The following is a 20,023-nucleotide window of genomic DNA, read 5'->3' on the forward strand; positions in this document are numbered from 1 at the left end:
CCCCGGGGGATGCTCATCTCCTCTCCCGGTGCCCTGTGCCCTGCAGGAGGATGCTCATCTCCTCTCCCGGTGCCCTGTGCCCTCCCGGGGGATGCTCATCTCCTCTCCCGGTGCCCTGTGCCCTGCAGGAGGATGCTCATCTCCTCTCCCGGTGCCCTGTGCCCTCCCGGGGGATGCTCATCTCCTCTCCCGGTGCCCTGTGCCCTGCAGGAGGATGCTCATCTCCTCTCCCGGTGCCCTGTGCCTCCCCGGGGGATGCTCATCTCCTCTCCCGGTGCCCTGTGCCCCCCTGGGGGATGCTCATCTCCTCTCCCGGTGCCCTGCGCCCCCCCAGGGGATGCTCATCTCCTCTCCCGGTGCCCTGCGCCCTCCCGGGGGATGCTCATCTCCTCTCCCGGTGCCCTGTGCCCCCCCGGGGGATGCTCAGGTTCTCCCCAGAGCCTTTCACAGGCACCGTAGCAGCTCCCCACGCTTCCCCCAGGACCAACACAGTGTTCTCCATCCCATTCCCGATCTCTTTCCCCGCTGTCCCGGGCAGGGCGGGGGGCGGTGCCGCTCGGGGCGGTGCGGGGCGGCCCGGGGAGGGGCGGGGGCGGCGGGCTGGGCTGGGCTGGGCTGGGCTGGGCTCAGCACGGCTCGGCACGGCTCGGTACAGCTGGCAGGCAGCGCGCTCCCGCAGCCGCAGGTAGGTGCGCGCCCGGCTCGGTTCGGCTCAGCTCGGTTCGGCTCATTCCGCTTCGGTTCGGCTCGGTTTGGCTCGGCTCGGCTCGGCTCGGCTCGGCTCGCCCCCGCAGGAGGGCCCGGCGCTGCCGCTTGTTGCGCTCGGGGGCGGCTCGGAGCCGGGGCGGGCGGTCTGTGCGAGCGGCCCCGGCTGCAGGAATGCGAGTCATTTCCTCCGCCCGCCCGCCCGCCCGGGAGCTGCGGCTCTGCCCCAACCCCCCCACGGCCCCCCGAGGGCCGGGACACAGCCACGGCCACCCCGGAGCCGCCCCGGGGCAGGGCGAGCCCCAGGGACCCCAAATCTGCGGGACTCCTCATCCCTGGGTCGCACTCAGATCTCCTTGCTCCTGGGTCACCCCCTCCTTGTTGCCCCTGGGTCACCCCCTCCTTGCCCCTGTGTCACCCTCTTCTTGCCCCTGGGTCACCCTCCTTGTTGTCCCTGGGTCACCCCCTCCTTGCTCCTGGGTCACCCTCTTCTTGCCCCTTGGTCACCCCCTCCTTGCCCCTTTTTCACCCTCTCTTTGCCCCTGTGTCACTCTCCTTGCCCCTGGGTCACTCACCTTGTCCCCTCACCCCCAGGTCTCCCATCACCCTTGGGATCTTTGTCCGTGGGTGATGCTCACCCCCAGGTCCATGGGACACCTTGTTTTCAGGTCACACTCACCCACAGGTCCTGTCACCTGTGGGTCTCCATCACCCCTGAGTTCTCTCATTCCTGGTGCCCCTGGGTCCCCCTTGTCCCTGGGTTACACTCACCCATGGGTGACTTCACCCATGACACCCTGTGCTCGTGGGTGACACTCACCCCCAGGTCCCCTCACCTGCAGGTTCCTGGTTCATGGGTGCCCACAGGTCCCTTTGTCCCTGGTGACTCCCTTGTCACCCCTCTGTCTTCATCCCCAGTGGGTCCCCTCACCCCTGGGTCCTCTGTGCCTTTCCCATGGGTCGTGGTGACCCACAGGTCCCCTCAGCTGTGGTTCCCATCATCTCTTGGTTCCCATCTTGTTTCTGGGTCACAGCCACCTGTGGGACCCTGTTATCCCATGGGTGCCCCCCACCCACCCCGTGGAGGTGCTGGGGGTGCCAGCTGGTCCCTGCTGGTGGCACTGATGGCCCTCTCTGTTTCCCACTGGGAATTTGTACCCCTGACACTCTCTGGAAGCAGCCAGGATAAATCCATGCAGCTCCTAAACTGGGCTTTATCTGACCCGGTGCCCTCGTGGCAATGGGGAAACTGGGGCTGAGCTTTCCCAGCCCCATCCCTGGTGTTCTGTGTCCTTTGGCTCTCCCGTGGGAGTGAGGCCCATCCTGCCCCTGGCCCCTTGCCACCCTCACTGCCATCTCCCCTTCCTGCACCATCCTCTTCCTGCTCACGGCCAGCGAAAGCCTTTCTGCCCATCAGGGTGTTTTTCCCTCTAAGCCAAACTCTGCTTTTCCAGAGATGTTTCCGCGTGGCGCTGATGGAGCTTTGCTGCTCTGCCTAATTCTGGGCTGGTTTGTGTTGGTGTTTTTCCACAGGGCTCGCTCTCCCTTCTCCGAATCTTGGATAGAGCTGGGATTAATTCGAGCTCTCTTGCCTGAAAGAGATGTTCCGTTTAAAATTCCCAATCCCGAAGGCAGATTGGAGTTTGGTTCTAGGTACTGGATTTTTACTTTTTTTTTTTTTTTTTACTATTGGTTTTTAAAGGGGTTTTCTTTTTTTTAAACTGGGTTTATTCAGGCTCTTTAAACCCCGAGTCTGTAAGCAATTATTCCATTACATGAAAGTCAGGACGCTGAGAAAGATTAATTCAGACCAGATGTAAAAATAAATGGGAATTTGAAATTAAGATGATGTCAGTTCCCTCCTGCTAAAAAAAAAAAAAAAAAAAAAAAAAAAAAAAAAAAAAAAAAGGCAGCCTTTGGACTCCAGATGGAGTATACAAACCATGGTGCTGGTTAAAATATCTGCCTGCTCCTTAATTGAGTTTTATGCTGCTTTTTTTTCCCCCCTTGACTGAAAAGTGGGCTTGTGGGATAGTTTTTCCCAAAAAAATCTTTCCCCGATTGCGGCCGGGACAGGGAAGTTGATGGAGGCTGTGGCGTGGCCAAGGATCTTTCCCAGCTGGAAAACTGGAGAGCGGCGCTGCTGGGGGAAGACAAACCTCCCTCTGCCCGCCCCAGGATTAAAAAAATCAGGAACTTGGTTTGGCTTTGTTTTGCTGGATTTGGAGCTGGAGGCGAGGACGCCACAGAGGGCAGCAGGAGCTCTGGATAGTCCAGGCACGGATTGGGATATTTTGGCATAAAATGGAGCTGGTTTTTGGGTTCTTGTGTGTCTGCAGAGCACTTTGCATCCTATTATTTTTTTCCCCTCTGTGTGCAGCAATGCACTGCACATTCCCCAGAGTGGGAATGGGTTTGGGCAGCAATCCCATGTCTGTGAGTGGGATATTGGGAATGAGGCTCCCCAAAAGTGCCTCCTGCTGGAAAAGAAGGGTTTGCCCAGGGTCAGAGCGTCTTGGAGGTGTGTTGTTACAGAAAATAACATAAATATTCATCATGGCGTATTATTAATATTAATATTTACGCGCCATTATTAATTATATAATATAATCTTGTTAATTAAATTGAAAATATGACTTTAATTTCTAACTCGGGAGCTCCGTGGCTTGGAGACTCAGGGCTGTGCTTTCTGTGGTGCAGGGATTTGGGATGGTGACTCTGGCCCTCGGGGCTGCTTTGTGGTCCAGGGATCCCACAGCCAAATCCCAAGGGATTTCTGGCAGCTGCTGCTGCTGTGGGCTCCACATCCATGGGAGTGATGTCTGTCATCCTGGGAGTGGGATCAGAACTCTGGGAGGTTTGGCCTTGTTGGTGCTGGGAGATGGTTCCTAAAATGCCTGGGAATTCTATGGGACAGGCTCTGGAGCTGGACGGAAGAGCTGGGCTGCCCTGAGCACAACCCCCTCCAACCCAGTCTTGACATTGTTCTAATCCCAAAGGCTCAGGCATAGTTTCCTGGAAGGAAATCTGATGGAAGGGGCTGGTTCTGGGGCAGAGGAGGGAAAAGGAGGAACAGGCATCGTCCCTCCCCTCCCCTCCCCTCCCTGGAGCCCTTTGCCAGCAGAAATCCATCTCTGTGTCCATCCCTGGCGGAGGCAGGGACGCTTTATTTATATTTTAGTGCTCCAAAGTCAGGGAATGAAGAGGCCTGGAGTGGCTCTGCTGTGGGTTGGATGGAAAATCAGCCCTTCCAGGCTGGATTCTGCTCCGTGCACGGCAAGATAGGCAGGGGAGCAGTTTCCTGAGCTGCCTGGCTTATCCCATGGAATGTGATGTCCCGTGGGGCTCATCCATAGCAGGAGGGGATTTTTAGGATGATCATCCCGTTTTTAGGATGATCCACACGGCTCAGCCATCCCTGCCCAGCGCTGTTGTCCCACTGCAGTAACCAAGGGGGAGGAGGATGAGGAAGAGGAGGGATGTTGAAGAGGTGGAGACAGGGCGAGTTCCTGGAGGACTTTTCCTTGGAGAGGCTTTTTGGATCCCCCCAGGACTCGGGGGTATCTGCTGGGGCTGGTGGGGGCTGGCCCCCGGCTGCCCAGGCTGACTTTCCAGCATCCAAATAGCTTTTGTGGCGGATGAAGTAATGGAATATTTATAACCGAGTCCTTTTTCCCAGTGAAGGTCTCTTTCATCTGCCTCCCTTCATTAGGAGGAAACTGTTGAGTTCATGAAGAATTGGAGACGATTTTAATTACGGGGCAACCGCAAGCAGGAATTAATCTGGGTTTTGGGCTCTGCGTTAAGGGACGGCCCTAAAACTTGTAATAACAGCTCTGTGCATACCTGTGCCTGTGATGTGGGGTGAGACCCACTCCAGACTCTTCAAAACAAGAAATTCCTGCCCCATGAATTCATCTTCCTGTCTCGCCCCGCGCTCTGGGCAGCCTCTGGCCCCTGCCTACGTGTGGGTCCTGGGCTGGATCCCTTCCCTCGCCCCTGGGGTGCTGCAGGAGGGCTGGAACAAAAGCCTGGCAGTGGGTTGGAATCGTGGAGTTATTTGAGTTGGAAAAAACCTCTAGGGTTGTGATCAACCATTCCCCCAGCAATGCCAAGGCCACCACTAACCCCATGTCCCTAAGTGCCACGGCCACATGCGTGTTAAATTCCTCCAGGCATGGAGATGTCTGGTAGGGCTGAATTTTTTTGAAAAGCGGGTGTTTTGGGCAAGGAAGGATGGATTTGGTTGATGGAGACATGGACAGGATCTGCCTGGAGGCTCTGGATGGTGGCTGAGTTGAACTGGGAGCACTGGGATGTCTGGTGGGAACCACAGAGGGACAAACCTGACCCAAACCCACGAGGACGGAGACTCATCCGCTTCTTTGCAATCCATTGAAATCCACGGAGAGGGAAAAAAACGCTGCACATCCTCCCCAGCCTCGCTCCACATGCCCAGAATCTGGAAGAAAACCTCACCTCAGCCAGCAAGTTCAATCCCCACCCTGGAATTACATCCAAATTTCTATTTCTGACGAGAGCCTGCTCCAGCCACCTCCATCTGAACGGATCCCAGGCTCTGCCTGCCCTCGGATGTGTTTGCAGGACCCCGGGATGAACAAATCCCTCGCCGAGTCAGCAGCGCCAGCCCCGGCTGCTTTTCCCAGTTTTTTTTGTGGGATGTTTTCTTTGCAGCGGAGCTTTGCAGTGGATTTATCCCATGGCATCGGCGCCGGGGAGGGAGACAATATTCCAGCAGCCTGGGCCTGGAAAACGCGGTGGATCGAGGAATTTGGAGTCTGGAGTCACGGGAAGTTTGCAGTATCTTCCTGTGGAGTTTTAATGCTCTTTTCCCCATAGCAAGGAAAACATGGCTGGAAAACCTGGATCTCCTCACTCACACGCCCAAGTCGTCATTCCCAGTGTTTTTTCCAGCTGACTTTGGATGGAAAACCCTTTGGAAGACTGCTCGGGGTGGAGATTCCTGCTTGGAGTGATCTTTGTCATCCCCTTTGCTGTGGGGAAATCCAGGGGGGCTCTCCCTCCAATTCCAGGATTTTTCCAGCCTGGAGCCAGGAAGGTTGGGCTAGATCTTTAAAAGTCCTTTCCAACCTAAACCATTCCATGCCTCCATGTTTGTGCCTCCTATCAACACTTCCTCTGGAGCAGCAGGGACTCGGCGAGGGCAGCGGCGCGGGGTCCCGGGGAATCAAAGCCCACATTGTCGGAATGAGCAGCAGATGCTTGGAAAGAATTTCCCGGCGTCTGGCCGGGTCTGCTGCAGGCACAGCGCCCTGCAAAGGGCTTTGTGTGTCCTCTTGTTGAATCCCTGCAGCTCCCAGGGCTGTCAGAGCCCCCAGGAAGCACCTGGAGCTGAGGGAATCTCCATAGGGACCTCCCCTCTGTGGTGGGCTGGTGGAATGTTCCCGTTCAGCAGCAGGAACCGGGATGTTTTCTGTGCAAATACCAAAATATACGGTTTGGGGTTGGGGTTTTTTTTTCTCCTCCGATGTCCTGCTGACACCAGCTCATTGTAGTTTAATCCCCAGTGCTCTGGGACCAATCCAGGCTGCAGGAGGAGGAGGAAATGCAGTGACTGGTGTAGGGATGAACAGCCCCAGGATGCCAGAGAGTGGCAGGACAAGAGGGGATGGTTTTAAACTGGCAGAGGGCAGGGTTAGATGGGATATCGGGAAGGAATTCTTGGCTATGAGGGAGGAGAGGCCCTGGCACAGGCTGCCCAGAGAACCTGTGGCTGCCCCATCCTTGGAAGTTTTCCATGTTGGACAGGATTTGGAGCAACCTGGGATAGTGGAAGGTGTTCCTGCCCATGTGGTGATGGATTCTCCAGCATCTCAGCAGTGAGTGCTGCCCGTGGCTAGAATTTCCAGCAGGCTACACCCATGGAATTGTCATGGGAAGAAGCTCTCGTGCCCCACTGGGGCTTGAGGAGCCCTCTGGGTGGGAGCAGGACACAGAGGGTGCTGGAGGTGCCCCAGGACATGGCTGCTTTGCCGGGAACGTGGCCCCTCCCCAGCCCAGCCCAGCCCACACAAGTCACATCATGCCAATGCCCGGGAGCTGCCGGGCCAAGATGTGCCAAATTCCTTCAGCCCCATCCCGTGCTGGGATTTTTAATGAGCCCTGAAACCAACCCAGCCATGGCGCTGCCGGCTCCTGTTGGGATCGGCCACAGTGCTGGGCACAGCCTCAGAGCATGGACACCATGGAGAGGAGCCAGGCATGGCCACGGTGCAGATCTGTGGTGCATGGATGGGCTCCAGCTCAATGCATGGATGCCACACTGCATGGGTGCATGGGTAGGTGCAGTGCGTGGCCAGGATGTGCATCTGTGCTACACGGATGGGATGCATGGATGCTATGATGTTCTGACACAATTTATGGACACCACAATATACTGCTGCCATGCACAGATGCACTGCATGGGTGCCATGAGGTTCTGACACAATTTATGGACATCACAATGCACTGCTGCCATGCACAGATGCACTGCATGGGTGCCATGAGGTTCCAACTCAATGCGTGGGTGTCCCAATGCATGGGTGCAATGTGTGGGCACAATGCGTGGCCAGGATGCACGTCTGTGCTGCACAGATGGGATGCATAGGTGCCATGATGTTCTGACACAATTTATGGACACAACAATGCAGTGCTGCAATACACAGGTGCACTGCATGAATGCCATGAGATTCCAGCTCAATGCATGGATGCCACAATGCAGTGCTGCAACACAGAGATGCCATGATGTGCTGCATGGATGCCATGATGTTCCAACTCAGTGCATGGATGCCGCAATGCATGGCCAGGATGCACATATGTGCTACACAGATGTGATGCATGGATGCCATGAGGTTCCAACACAATTTATTGATACCACAATGCAGTGCTGCAATGCACAGTTACCACAATGCAGTGCTGCAGTGCACAGGTGCACTGCATGGATGCCATGAGGTTCCAACACAATTTATGGATTCCACAATGCAGTGCTGCAATGCACAGATGCACTGTGTGGATGCCATGATGTTCCAGCCCAGTGCATGGATGCCACACAGCAGTGCTGCGATGCACAGATACCACAATGCAGTGCTGCAATGCACAGATGCACTACATGGATGCCACGAGGTTCCAACTCAATGCATGGATGCCACAATGCATGGTGCCTGGTGCATGGGTGCAATGTGTAAGTGCACGTCTGTGCTGCATGGATGCAATGCTTAGGTGCCGTGATGTCCCAGCTCAAGGCATGGATGCCACAATGCACGGATACAGTGGAGGGCCATGATGCACACAGCTGCAACACAGAGAATCCATGATGTACCACCATGATGCATGGATGCAATCTGTAGGTGCAGTGCATGGCCAGGATGCAGGGATTCATTGCATGGATGCAATACATAGCCACAATGCACCACCCCAAGGCATGAATGCAATGCATGGATACAAAACATATTTGAAACCCATGGATGCTACACACAGAATCCACGATGCACCAACCTCAGTGCTGCAGTCCCAGAGTGCCCTGGCCATGGGAAAGCATCACCTCTGGATTTCCCAACTTGTGCAAAACCCCAGGATGCACCAACAAAAAGTCACCTCGGGGCACTTTTCCCTGTGCTGCTGCACAAATACGTGAATTCCAGGCTTTTGGAAGCCAAAGGCGCTTTCATTTAAACCAGAGCAAATATTTGGTGACAAGGGAGACACTCTGCTGTCTGAGTGCCAGCGTAAATCTGGGCTAGGAAAAGGCTGAACTAGGTCAGGGTTTAAAGTCCATCCTCGTGGTGTCACATGGGAATTGGTGTCCTTGTGGATGGTGAGGTAGAAAGTGCTTTGGGAATATTCACCCCTTGGAAATTAGAATTTCCTGGGGTCGGTGTTAGGATGGGTTTGTTGGCTCTGAACACCAATTCCAACCTGCAAATTCCTGTTAGTGCTTGGATTGTTTTATTTCACCCCAGTAAAGGGTCAGAACTGAGGGGAAGGATGTTGGAAGTAATGTGGGGATCCTCTTATGGGATCCCACAGCATTTCCTTGCCTTTCCATGGCTGGCAGGGAAACCTCCTGCTTCCAGCACCACTCCTTGCTGGCCCAACCGGGTTATTCCCAGTGGATAAATATCTATTTATTTCAGTTATGCCAAAAAAGCCTTTCCTGAGGTTTTTCTGAACTTGAGCCACAAGAATCAAACTGGTGGCTCAAGTTTTTGGGGCTGGGCCAAAAACCATGGAGTTGGCATGGGGGTGGCTGTGGTGGAGTGTGCTCAGGGGTTTTGGGGAGACACCCCAACTGTGGGTTTGTTGTCTTCTTTTCTTCTGTTAGAGCTGGGATTAAATGCTGGGGAGATGCAGTTTTCATGTTCAGACTCAGATGTTTATTAATTTTTATCTGTAGCACAGTCTCATAAGTTGTGAGTTCTGGCTAACAAGGTAGAAAATGGCTCTGTCTCTCACTCTTTCAAAGGCCTTTTAAGCACAAATGGACCAATCATGAAATGACACCTAAATTATTTTGACTTTTAACCCAATAACCAACCACCTGTGGCCGCAATGTGGATTTTTCTACCCAATTACAAGAAACCACCCAAACCCATGAAGAAGAAGGTGAAAGAAGAGCTTAGCCTACACCCTAAATCCTCCATCTCGCTTTATATATATATTAATATAGTCTAAAGTCCTAAATTCCAAGTTTTGCACCCTGTGACATCACACACTTCTATTGAAACTCCACACCCACAATCTCAGTGCTGTCACTTGTCACTAGACGGACAAGAAACAACTACACTTCTGTCATTAGGTTGTAAGAGCAAAAAGAGAGACATTTATTCTTAAACTTTGATTTCTATAGATCCTAAACAACGACCAGAGATTAGAATATGAGGTCGACACCTCTGCAACTACACTGGTCAAACTAAATACCCATCATCTTTCTTAAGAGAAAATATTTACTTTGTTTACGTTACAATCTGTAAAAAAACTCCAGTGCAAAAACATAAACATCAAAAAAACCCTAAAAATATCGAAGCAACAATCACTCAATTTTGGAAGCCTTTTCCAACAGCCTCAGGTCAAATGTAACGTTCTCTTGAGGGTCAGTGATTGTCAAGAGTTTCTGTCAGCATGGAAAACCTGAAATTCCAGCCATGATGTTGGTTGGTTGGTTGGTTGGTTGGGTGAAGGATGAAGATGAGGAGCTGTGGGTGCCATACCCAGGGCTCATCCCCCCTATTTTTTTCCCCCTGCAGGGATGGCACCCGCGGAGCCCGAGGCCACCCCGGCCCGCCGCTGAGGTGCCCCCCACCTCCCACCCCGAGCCCCCTGCCCAGAGCACGATGAACAAGCTGCCTTTCCACAACAACAGAGTCATGCAGGACCGGCGCAGCGTGTGCATCTTCCTCCCCAACGACGACTCCCTCAACATCATCATTAACGTAAGGAACTGCCCCCCTTTCCTGAGTCTGACATCTCCATCACCCACCTGGGGATGTGTCTGCACAGGTTTGCTCCTGGGTTTCCTCCTTTGGAGCCTGCCCGGGGAAATGCACAGGAGTTATTCCTCATGGAGGTTGTGGTGGTGTTTTATGCTCTCCTGCACCTCCTTGATTGATGGCAGCAACAAGGTTTGGGAAGAGGTTTGACCTCCTGCTTGGCATCCCACGAGCCCCATCCTGCAGCCCTCACCCCACTAATCCCTTCTGGATGGCACTTCAGCCTCCTCTAGCCCAGGGAATAAACAGGAGGACCTTTGACTCTGCTTGGGATGGAGCACTGAATGTGAAATTCCCAAACTTTTTTTTTTTTAATTCACCCCCACCCAATGTCACTTTTGAGTCAGGAAAATGTTGAAATTCCTTTCAGAACTTGAAGAAAAGGGGAACTTTTAAAATATAAGAACTTATGAAAGAACTTATATAACTTTATATAACTTAAATAAAAGAACTTATAAAAAAGGTGGAAAGAGGTTTGGAAAGAGGCAGATAACGATAGGATAAGGGGAATGGTTTAAAACTTGAAGTGGAAAGATTTAGATTAGATCATAGGAATAAATCCTTGCCTGTGAGGGTGGGGAGGCCCTGGCACAGGGTGCCCAGAGAAGCTGTGGCTGCCCCTGGATCACTGGAAGTGTCCAAGGCCAGGCTGGGCAGGACTTAGAGCAACCTGGGATAGTGTGGAAGGTGTGCAGGGGATGGAATGAGACATGGAATATTCTAATTTCTGCCCCCAAAACATCTCCTCAGTGCTGGGTTCCTCCACCACCTGCTGCTCCCTGGTCCTCTGAGCATCCCAGCCCTGGCAGAGCTCTGGTCCTGCATCCCAGGCTTTTGGGGATGGAAAGCTGAGCCCCACAGCCCATCCTATCACCCCCCTCAGGATCCTGCTGAGGAGTTTGGTGCTCCCTGCCCAGCTCAGGAGGGCACAGACACATCCAGGACTCATTTAAGATTTTGTTGGTTTGTTTTTTTTTTTACAGGTGAAGATTTTGTGCCAAGAGTTACTGGTGCAGGTGTGTGACCTCCTGAGGCTGAAGGATTGTCACCTCTTCGGGCTCAGCGTCATCCAGAGTAAGTCAGGGGGATCTTTAAGGCTGAAAATCAACATTTTTAGTGACGAGGAGATCACAGCTCCCACCGGTGGGTCCTGGGGGGAGGCAGGGGATGCTGATGATGCCACCTGTGTCCCTCACAGACAATGAGCACGTGTACATGGACCTGGCCCAGAAACTCTACAAGTACTGCCCCAAGGAGTGGAAGAAGGAGGCCAGCAAGGTCAGCGGTGAGGTCTTGCATGGAGAGCTGACGGCAGTAAGGCCACCTCTGTCCCCGGCCCAGGTCACTTCCAGCACCCGGGAATGCTGCCATGGGGTGGGGAGTGGGGGATTTAGTCAGCCTGGGGCTGGGGGGTGGATCTGCACAATCACATCCCTGGGGTTGTCACCCTTAAGTGCCACCCTGTGCCCCAGCTGGGGGTGTATCCTCCATGCTCCATCCCTGCACCTCTGGGTTGTTTTTATTTCCTGATTTTTCTTTAACTCCCTTGTCCTTCAGCAGAATTTTTGAGGTCCCATCTTCCAAATTCTAAAATCAATTTGGTTTTTTTTTCTCCCCAAAGCACTTTTTCATTCTTTCAGTGTCCAGGCTCGAGTGCTGGCGCTGAGCTGGTGGATGATGGTTTGGGAGAAGGAGAGCAGCAGTGAAGTGTTGCAGAACTCCTGGGCTTGTCACCCCCAGCCACCTGCTTTTTTAAATCCAAATTATCCCCTTCATTTCCAACATTTTGCATGGAAAAAAAAGTGCCAGACTTAACTGAGGAACATAAATCCTCCTCAGTGCCCTGGCAGGCAAAAGGGTGGCTTTGACAGCCGTGACCCCAGAGAGCTGAGGTGAGGGGTTGGGGTGTGATGCTGGGACCCCACAGGATTCCTGAAAAGCTCCTCCATTCCAGGGGATCGACCAGTTTGGCCCCCCGATGATCATCCACTTCCGAGTGCAGTACTACGTGGAGAACGGGCGGCTCATCAGGTGGGACCTGCTCCCCTGGCACCTCCTGGGCTTGGGGGGCACCCTGGGGTGCTCTGGGCTGCTGAGCACACCCCAAAAAGCTGTTTATGGGGTGGGTGCTGAGTGGTTTCTCACAGGGGCAGGTGGGGACATTGCCCCAGCTGGTGATGACAAAGCCTTTTGGGAGGTGGGGACAACGTGTTTAGCACAGCCTGGTTTGAATTTATCTATGGTTGGGTGGGAGCTGCAGCTCCTGCTTTGGGGATAAAATGGTTTCCAAAGGTTTGAGGACACAGAGGCACCTGCACAGACTTTTTTAGCGAGTTATTCCACCTGGAACCAAGAGTTCACATGGGCCTGGGCTGCAGCATTTGTGGGGATGTGAAAAAGTGGAAAAAAAAAAAAAAGAAAAAAAAAAAAAAAAAAAAAAAAAAGAAAAAAAGTGTAACTCCACTGAATTAATCTGAATTTCTGTAGCTGACTCCACATAACTGGTTCACACCTTGGGTTAAATTCCAAGACTCCAAGGGACATTTAATTTTTGCCTATCTGCAGCTTAAAAGCTGAGATGAAGGCAGAGGTAAATGTAAGATACTGTGCATTGCTCGGGCTGGTCTAATTGTCTGCAGTCAGGATATTCCATGTGAACAGTAACACACAGAGGGAAGAGGGAGCAAAACCCTTTGGTGACCCCTCCCCGAGGGTGTCCCCTGGCTGCTCACACCTCTCCCTGTCCCCTGTCCCTCCCACAGTGACAGGACAGCTCGGTACTACTACTACTGGCACCTGAGGAAGCAGGTGTTGCACTCTCAGTGTGTGCTGAGGGAAGAGGCTTATTTCCTGCTCACTGCCTTCGCCCTCCAAGCCGACCTGGGGGACTTCAAGAGGAACAAGCACTACGGGAAATACTTTGAGCCTGAGGCTTATTTCCCTGCCTGGGTAAGATGTCCTGGTGTGAGCCTTGCTCTGAGCTTGATTGATGCTGAGCTGCTCCAAACCTTCTGGCTGCATCTCAGTGCTTGGGTTAATCCTGGTGGTAAATAACAGCTGTGGATGGAAATAGCTGAGGGTTGGGGTTGGTATTGGGCTGGTGGGAATTCCCCATGAGCTGCAGGGATGATCCTGGGGGATTCTCTGCCCCTCAACACCATCAGGTGCAGCCCTTTGGTGGCACTGGTGGCACAGAATCCCAGAGTGGTTGGGGTTGGAAGGATCTTAAAGGTCATCCAGTCCCACCCCTGTCATGAGCAGGGACACCTTCCACTGTCCCAGGTTGCTCCAAGCCCTGTCCAGCCTGGCCTTGGACACTTCCAGGGATCCAGGGGCAGCCACAGCTTCTCTGGATCCCTCTGCCAGAGCCTGCCCACCCTCCCAGCCAGGAATTCCTTCCCAATCTCCCATCCATCCCTGCCCTCTGGCAGTGGGAAACCATTCCCTGTGTCCTGTCCCTCCATCCCTTATCCCAACTCCCTCTCCAGCTCTCTTGGAGCCCCTTCAGTTGCTCAAAGCTCTCCCTGGTGCCTTTTCTTCTCCTTCCCAACCTCTTTCTGGGTTTAGTCCCCAAAGTCTGCCAGTTTCTCTTTTTTTCCCACACCTCACTGAGCAATGGTGACTCTGAACCTGTGTCCCCAACCACACAGGGGGTCCCTGTGTGACTGTCCCTGCCCCAGCACAGGTGTCACCATGGAAAGGGCACATGGAACACACTGCCCTGCAGGAAATCCTGCTGGCAAGAACTCACTGCCTGCCTTAATTATTCCATTTTCGCTTGGAGGTCTCTAGAACAAAGCTCCAATTTGCCATTTCCCCATGAAACCAGCACTGCCAGGAGCACCGGGGCCAGCACCCAGTGCCAGGGCAGCTGGACAAGCTCCTCTCCTCCCCCAAACAGGTGGTTGCCAAGAGGGGCAAGGATTACATCCTGAAGCACGTCCCCAACATGCACAAGGACCAGTTTGCCCTGACAGCCTCAGAAGCCCATCTCAAGTACATCAAGGAGGCCGTCAGGCTGGATGATGTGGCTGTGCACTACTACAGGTTGTACAAGGTGAGTAAGTCCTGTGGTTGTTGGGGGATCTTCATTTTGGGAATGGGAATTTCTCAGGGAAATACATGATGGGTTTTTTTTCTCCTGGGAACAAAGTTTGATGGGTGAGGGTGAGGTATTTTAATCGAATCTCAGAATGGTTGAGGTTGGAAGGGATGTTAAAGCTCATCCAGTTCACCCCCTGCCATGGGCAGGGACAACTTTCACTGTCCCAGGGTGATCCAACCCAGCCTTGGACACTTCCAGGGATCCAGGGGCAGCCACAGATTCTCTGGGCACCCTGTGCCAGGGCCTCACTACCTTTATACAGATAGTTTCTTCCTCACATCTGATTTAAATCTCTTCTCTTTTAGTTTAAAAGCATTTCCTGTCACTCTCTGCCTATGTCCAAAGTCACTTTCCATTCTTAATTTGGCACATGAATCATAGAATGTGACTGGGGTGATGGTGGGAGGATCCCTGGGCTGAGGTGGGGAGGATTTATCCACTTCATGCTGCAGATTGTATATTTAAAACCATTTTTTCTCCCCTTTAGGACAAAAGGGAAGTGGAGGCCTCCCTGACTCTGGGGCTGACAACTCGGGGAATCCAGATTTTCCAGGTGGGTGACTGAATGGAGGTGATGGCTCAGCTCAGCTCAGCTCCATGCCCCTGGCAGGATCCTCAGCCATGGCTCCCTCTCCTCTTTTTGCAGAACCTGGATGAGGAAAAGCAGCTGCTCTACGATTTCCCGTGGACAAATGTGGGGAAACTGGTTTTTGTGGTGAGTGCCATCATCTCCACCTGGAGCTTCCAGCTCAGGGGTTCTCAGCACAGGAAGGATGCAGAACTGTTGGAGCAGCTCCACAGAAGGCCTTGGAGCTGTTTCAAGGGCTGGAGCATCATTTCCTATGGAGCCAGGCTGGGAGAGCTGGGGATGCTCACCTGGAGAGGAGAAGCTCCAGGGAGAGCTCAGAGCTCCTTGCAGGGGGGTCTAAAGGGGCTCCAGGAGAGCTGGAGAGGGACTGAGGACAAGGGATGGAGGGACAGGACACAGGGAATGGCTTCCCACTGCCAGAGGGCAGGGATGGATGGGAGATTGGGAAGGAATTCTTGGCTCTGAGGGTAGGGAGGCCTGGCACAGGGTGCCCAGAGAAGTGGATCCCTGGAAGTGTCCAAGGCCAGGCTGGATGGGGCTTGGAGCAACCTGAGATAGTGAAACGTGGAAGGGGGTTGGACTAAGTGGTCTTTAATGTCCTTTTGACCCCAAACCAGTCTGATTCCACCATCCCCAGACAGGACATCTCTTGTGCTGGGATGTGGACATGGGATGCTTTCACACCAGCAGGTGATGACAACCCGTGGGGTTAACAACGAGCTGCAGCAGGACTGGGTGAGAACTGGAGCATTCTCCTCTTGGGGGCTGACCCCTCCTTTGTCCCACGCAGGGCAAGAAGTTCGAGATCCTGCCGGACGGGCTGCCCTCGGCACGGAAACTCATCTACTACACGGGCTGCCCGCTGCGCTCGCGCCACCTCCTGCAGCTGCTGAGCAGCAGCCACCGCCTCTACATGAACCTGCAGCCCGTGCTGCGCCAGGTCCGCAGGCTGGAGGAGAACGAGGGTAGGTGCTCCAGGCTCAAATCCCACCCTGACAGGCTCTCTAAGGGTGTTTACACCTGGTTCTTGTGCCCCCGCGGCTGTGTAGGGATGGGCACGAGTCATGCTCGGATCCCTGGTATTCCAGTTCTGCCCAGAGCTTCAGCACAGCTTTCTCAGTGTTCCTCATCCTTGTGAAGGCATGAGGTCTTCTTCCTCTTCTTTCCTCTCCTCATCTTCTCTTTCTCTTCCTTGTCTTCATCTTTCTCCTAGTCCTCATTTTGTTGTTTGTTCTTCTTGTCCTACTCTTCTTCGTCCTCCTCAACTTGTTCCTCTTTCTCATCCTTTTCATCTTTTTCTTCTTTGTCGCTTCATCTTCTTCCTTGTTCTCTTCTTCATCCTCCTCTTTTGTTTTCCTCCTGCTCACCATCCTCATCTTTTTCTTCCATGTCTTCTTCATCCTACTCTTCCTTTGTTTTCTTCCTCCCCTTCATCTTCTTTCTCTTCCTCTCCTTTTCTTGCTGCTTTCTCATTTTTCCCCTTCTCATCTTCCTTTCTCTTCCTTATGTTCCTCTTTCTTCTCCTTTTCTTCCTCCTCCTCATCTTTTTTCTCCTCATTCTCATCTTCTTCCTTCTCATCGTTATCTTCTTCCTCCTTGTTTCATCTTCTTCCTTCTCATCCTCATCTTCCTCCTCATACATTTTCTTCTTTTCCTGCTCCTCTTTATTTTCTGTCTCCTTTCTCTTCTTCCTCGACATCTCTTCCTCCTCCTCTTCTCCCTCTTCCTCCTCTGTTGGAGGAACAGCCCAGCACAGGAGGTTTGGAGCTCCTGCCTCACCTCCCTCAATGCCACTGAGACAGAGCCATCTCCATCTGTGCCACCACGCTGGGCTCAGGTGACAATCCCTCCGTGTGCCTGGGTGTCCCTGCCTTTCCAGAGGGTCTGTAGCCCTCTTTTCTTTTCTGAAATTCCTTTCCCAGGGAATTTTCTGTAAACAAGAGACATGCTTTGGTAACAGCAAAAACGTTTACATTCTTTCTCTAGGAGGGACTTCTTTTTGACGTCCCTCTGGTCTGAGGGACACCTTCAGTCACCAATGTGATTGAAAGAGGTTTGTCTTCTGATCACCAATCCAATTGGCCTGTGTAAAAATACTATAAAAGGGGAAACATTTTCTGAGAATAAAGGAGTCGCTTTTTCAGTCTTTCTGAAGTCGCAGTGGTGTGGGGGTCTGTGGGAATGGTGCTGATCCCGTGTCCCCCCTGCAGAGAAGAAGCAGTACCGGGAATCCTACATCAGCGACACCCTGGACCTGGACATGGAGCAGCTGGAGAAGCGCTCGCGCGCCAGCGGCAGCAGCGCCGGCAGCATCCGGCACAAACGGCTGTCCCGGCATTCCACCGCCTCCCACAGCAGCTCCCACACCTCGGGCATCGAGGCCGACCCCAAACCCCGGGAGATGGGACCTGAGGATGGATTCCCTGGCGCCGGAGCCCACCGCAAGCTGAAGACCTGCAGCTCCATGACCAGCCACGGCAGCTCCCACACCTCCGGCGTGGAGAGCGGCGGGAAGGACCGGCTGGAGGAGGATTCCCAGGATGACGGTGAGGAGCCGGGTTGGGTTTTCCCCAAAGTTGCTGGGATTGGGGTGTTGTGATGGGACATGGAATAAAGATGCTTCACTCCAGTCAGAGGGCAGTAGAAATCAGGTTTTGTTTAAAATTCATCTAGCCCTTTTATACCATGCTGTGCTGTCGCTATTCACGACACACAAGGAACAAGGCAGGCCAGCAGTAGATCGAGCAAGGAAAAGCTCTGTCTTTATTTTATGGATGACTCCATTTTTTATACGTTTTGGTCAGAGGGCAAAAGATTGGCTGTACAGGTTGCCACCCCTCTGACCTCATTGGTGAACATCACTATCAATCGTATTTCTCCTCCTAGAGGACAAATATGTAAACACACAGATAAATTCTAAAAATACGCATCAAGCTGTGTGAGAACCGTCACTATAAAGATTCAGACTCAAAAGCAAGAAAATTCAGGGCAACACTGTGCTAAGAACATTATTGGTCCATAGGGCTGACACCTCTCTCATTGACTAAGCAACAGGAATAGCAAACAACACCTGTCCTTATGGAGAAGGAATATTGTTTACACGAAGTTGTTTTGGGAAAAAGAAAAAACTGTTGAAAAGTTTCCCTTGGGAAGAGCTCAGCAATTCTCAGGCTCAGAAAACACCGAGCCTGCAGTTGGAGGAGGTGCTCTGAAGGTGCTGACTTGTCCTGTGTGCTGGTGCCTGGCAGAAATCGAGATGCTGGTGGATGACCCCCGGGAGCTGGAGCAGGCTGGGGAGATGGAGGTGAGCCCCGACATGTGCGTCTACATCACCGAGGACATGCTGCTGTCCCGCAAGTTCAACGGGCACTCGGGTAAGGTGGTGGCCACTCCTCTTCCCAATCACCCCACAGCTGGGGTGAGATGATCTTTAAGGTCCCTGGTTGTTCTGTGGTTCTTTGGTGTGTGGCAGAGCAGAGTTAGCCCAAGGTGTCCATTTGGAATGATGGGAAAAACTGTTCACCCGATGGGTTGAAGGAGAGATGGGGTAAAGAAAGGAGGAACCTCTCTCAAGTTGTGCCAGGGGAGGTTTGGATTGGATATTAAGGAAAATTTCTTCATGGAAAGAGTTGTCCAGCCCTGGCACAGCTGCCCAGAACAGGGGTGGAGTCCACATTCCTGGAGGGATTTAAAAGCTGTGGGAATGTGGTACTTGAGGACGTGGCTCAGTGGTGGCCTTGGCAGTGCTGGGGAACATTTGGACTCCATGATCTTCTCTGGAGCTGTGCCTGCACCCAGAAAGTCACCTGCATTTCCAGCTCTGTGGTGGGAGCTACTGGGAGGTTTTTGAGGATACCAGGCTCCCTGGGGACAGCTTTGGATGCCATTTTGCGGCAGATTTGGGATGCTTTGTAGGTAACGCTGGTTGCAAGCAGAGCTGTTGGGCTGAAGGATCTGCACTGCACCTCACTGAGGGATCCTTTGTCCCCACAGCCAGCAGGAGTGGACCCCAAGAGAGCTGAGCCACCCCCAAAATAACCTTTTCCACCCTCCTTTGTGCAGGGCTCATCGTGAAGGAGATCAGCTCCTCCACCTCCAGCTCCTCGGAGACGGTGGTGAAGCTGCGGGGGCAGAGCACCGACTCCTTACCCCAGGTACGGGCTGGGATTGAGGTTTTGGGATTCCCCAACCCCCCGGGCACATCCTGAGCCTCCTCTTGGCTTTCCCCAGACGACGTGCAGGAAACCCAAGACGTCGACGGACCGGCACAGCCTGAGCCTGGATGACATCAGGCTCTACCAGAAGGACTTCTTGCAGTTGGCCAACCTGTGCCAGGACACGGCGCAGAGCTTCACCTTCGGCTGCGCCCACGGCCTGGACCAGGACGGGCTCTACTGCAACGGCTGCCTGGCCCAGCAGTGCATCAACATCCAGGACACCTTCCCGGTGAAAAGAACCAGCAAATATTTCTCTTTGGATCTGACCCACGACGAGGTGCCCGAGTTTGTGGTCTGAGCGTGGGGGAGGCTCCGATGCCGCCTTTTCCTCCCCCAGCCCTGCCCTGCTCTGCTCTGCCTGCAAACCATGGGATCCGTGGTGCTGGAGGATTGTCGGGATGAAGGGTGGGATGGGGGATCCTCGGAGTGGATTCTGGAGGAGTCTGTGCCAAACACAAGTTGTCTTATTCTGAGCAAGAAGGGAGGAGCACAGCTCAGCTGGAGCCGGCAGGAGCCCACCCGTGTTTTCTTGGAGGTGACCTCTCCTCCCCTCCTTGCCCCCGGAGGTGACTCTGGGGTGGCTGGAAAGTGCCAGACTCTGTCGTGTTCAAGCCAAGCCAAAGAAATGTAAATAACCCTAAAGGCCAGTATGGGAAGGGAGAATTAAGCAATAACCAGCCAGGGATCTCCGGGCACGGTGATGTTCCATGGAGGAAGGCATGGCCAGCAGCTCCTGGGGCAGAGCACGAGCCCAAGTTTTTTCCAAAAAAACATGCTGGAGGTCAAGCCACAGCAGTCCCAGCCTGGTGGGTGATGGCTGGAAGCTCTCAGAGCCATTTGCAACTTGTTTTTTATCTTTTTTTTTTTTTTTTTTTTTTTTTTGAGAGCAAAACCCCAAAAC

At 53.2% G+C, this 20,023-nt stretch overlaps 1 protein-coding gene across 2 annotated transcripts; it reads left to right on the forward strand.

The window, feature by feature from the left end:
* Window positions 1–615: 615 nt before the first annotated feature.
* On the forward strand, window positions 616–20,012 carry FRMD6 (FERM domain containing 6). Of its 2 annotated transcripts, none has more exons than XM_083863943.1 (15): window positions 616–685; window positions 2,239–2,358; window positions 9,969–10,154; window positions 11,195–11,285; window positions 11,410–11,552; window positions 12,166–12,242; window positions 12,974–13,160; window positions 14,113–14,268; window positions 14,804–14,869; window positions 14,963–15,031; window positions 15,696–15,870; window positions 17,116–17,451; window positions 18,154–18,279; window positions 18,968–19,059; window positions 19,136–20,012. In XM_083863943.1, exons 3-15 carry the CDS (start codon window positions 10,056–10,058, stop codon window positions 19,418–19,420), a joined length of 1,902 nt encoding a protein of 633 aa, XP_083720069.1. In that variant the 5' UTR covers window positions 616–685; window positions 2,239–2,358; window positions 9,969–10,055; the 3' UTR covers window positions 19,421–20,012. The 2 variants fall into 2 exon arrangements, with proteins under 2 accessions (XP_083720069.1, XP_083720070.1); XM_083863944.1 differs by having other exon boundaries at window positions 11,410–11,489.
* The last annotated feature ends 11 nt before the right edge of the window (window positions 20,013–20,023 follow it).

Source organism: Zosterops lateralis (assembly GCF_965231275.1).
Source record: "Zosterops lateralis genome assembly, chromosome: 6".
Classification (NCBI taxonomy): Eukaryota; Metazoa; Chordata; class Aves; order Passeriformes; family Zosteropidae; genus Zosterops; species Zosterops lateralis.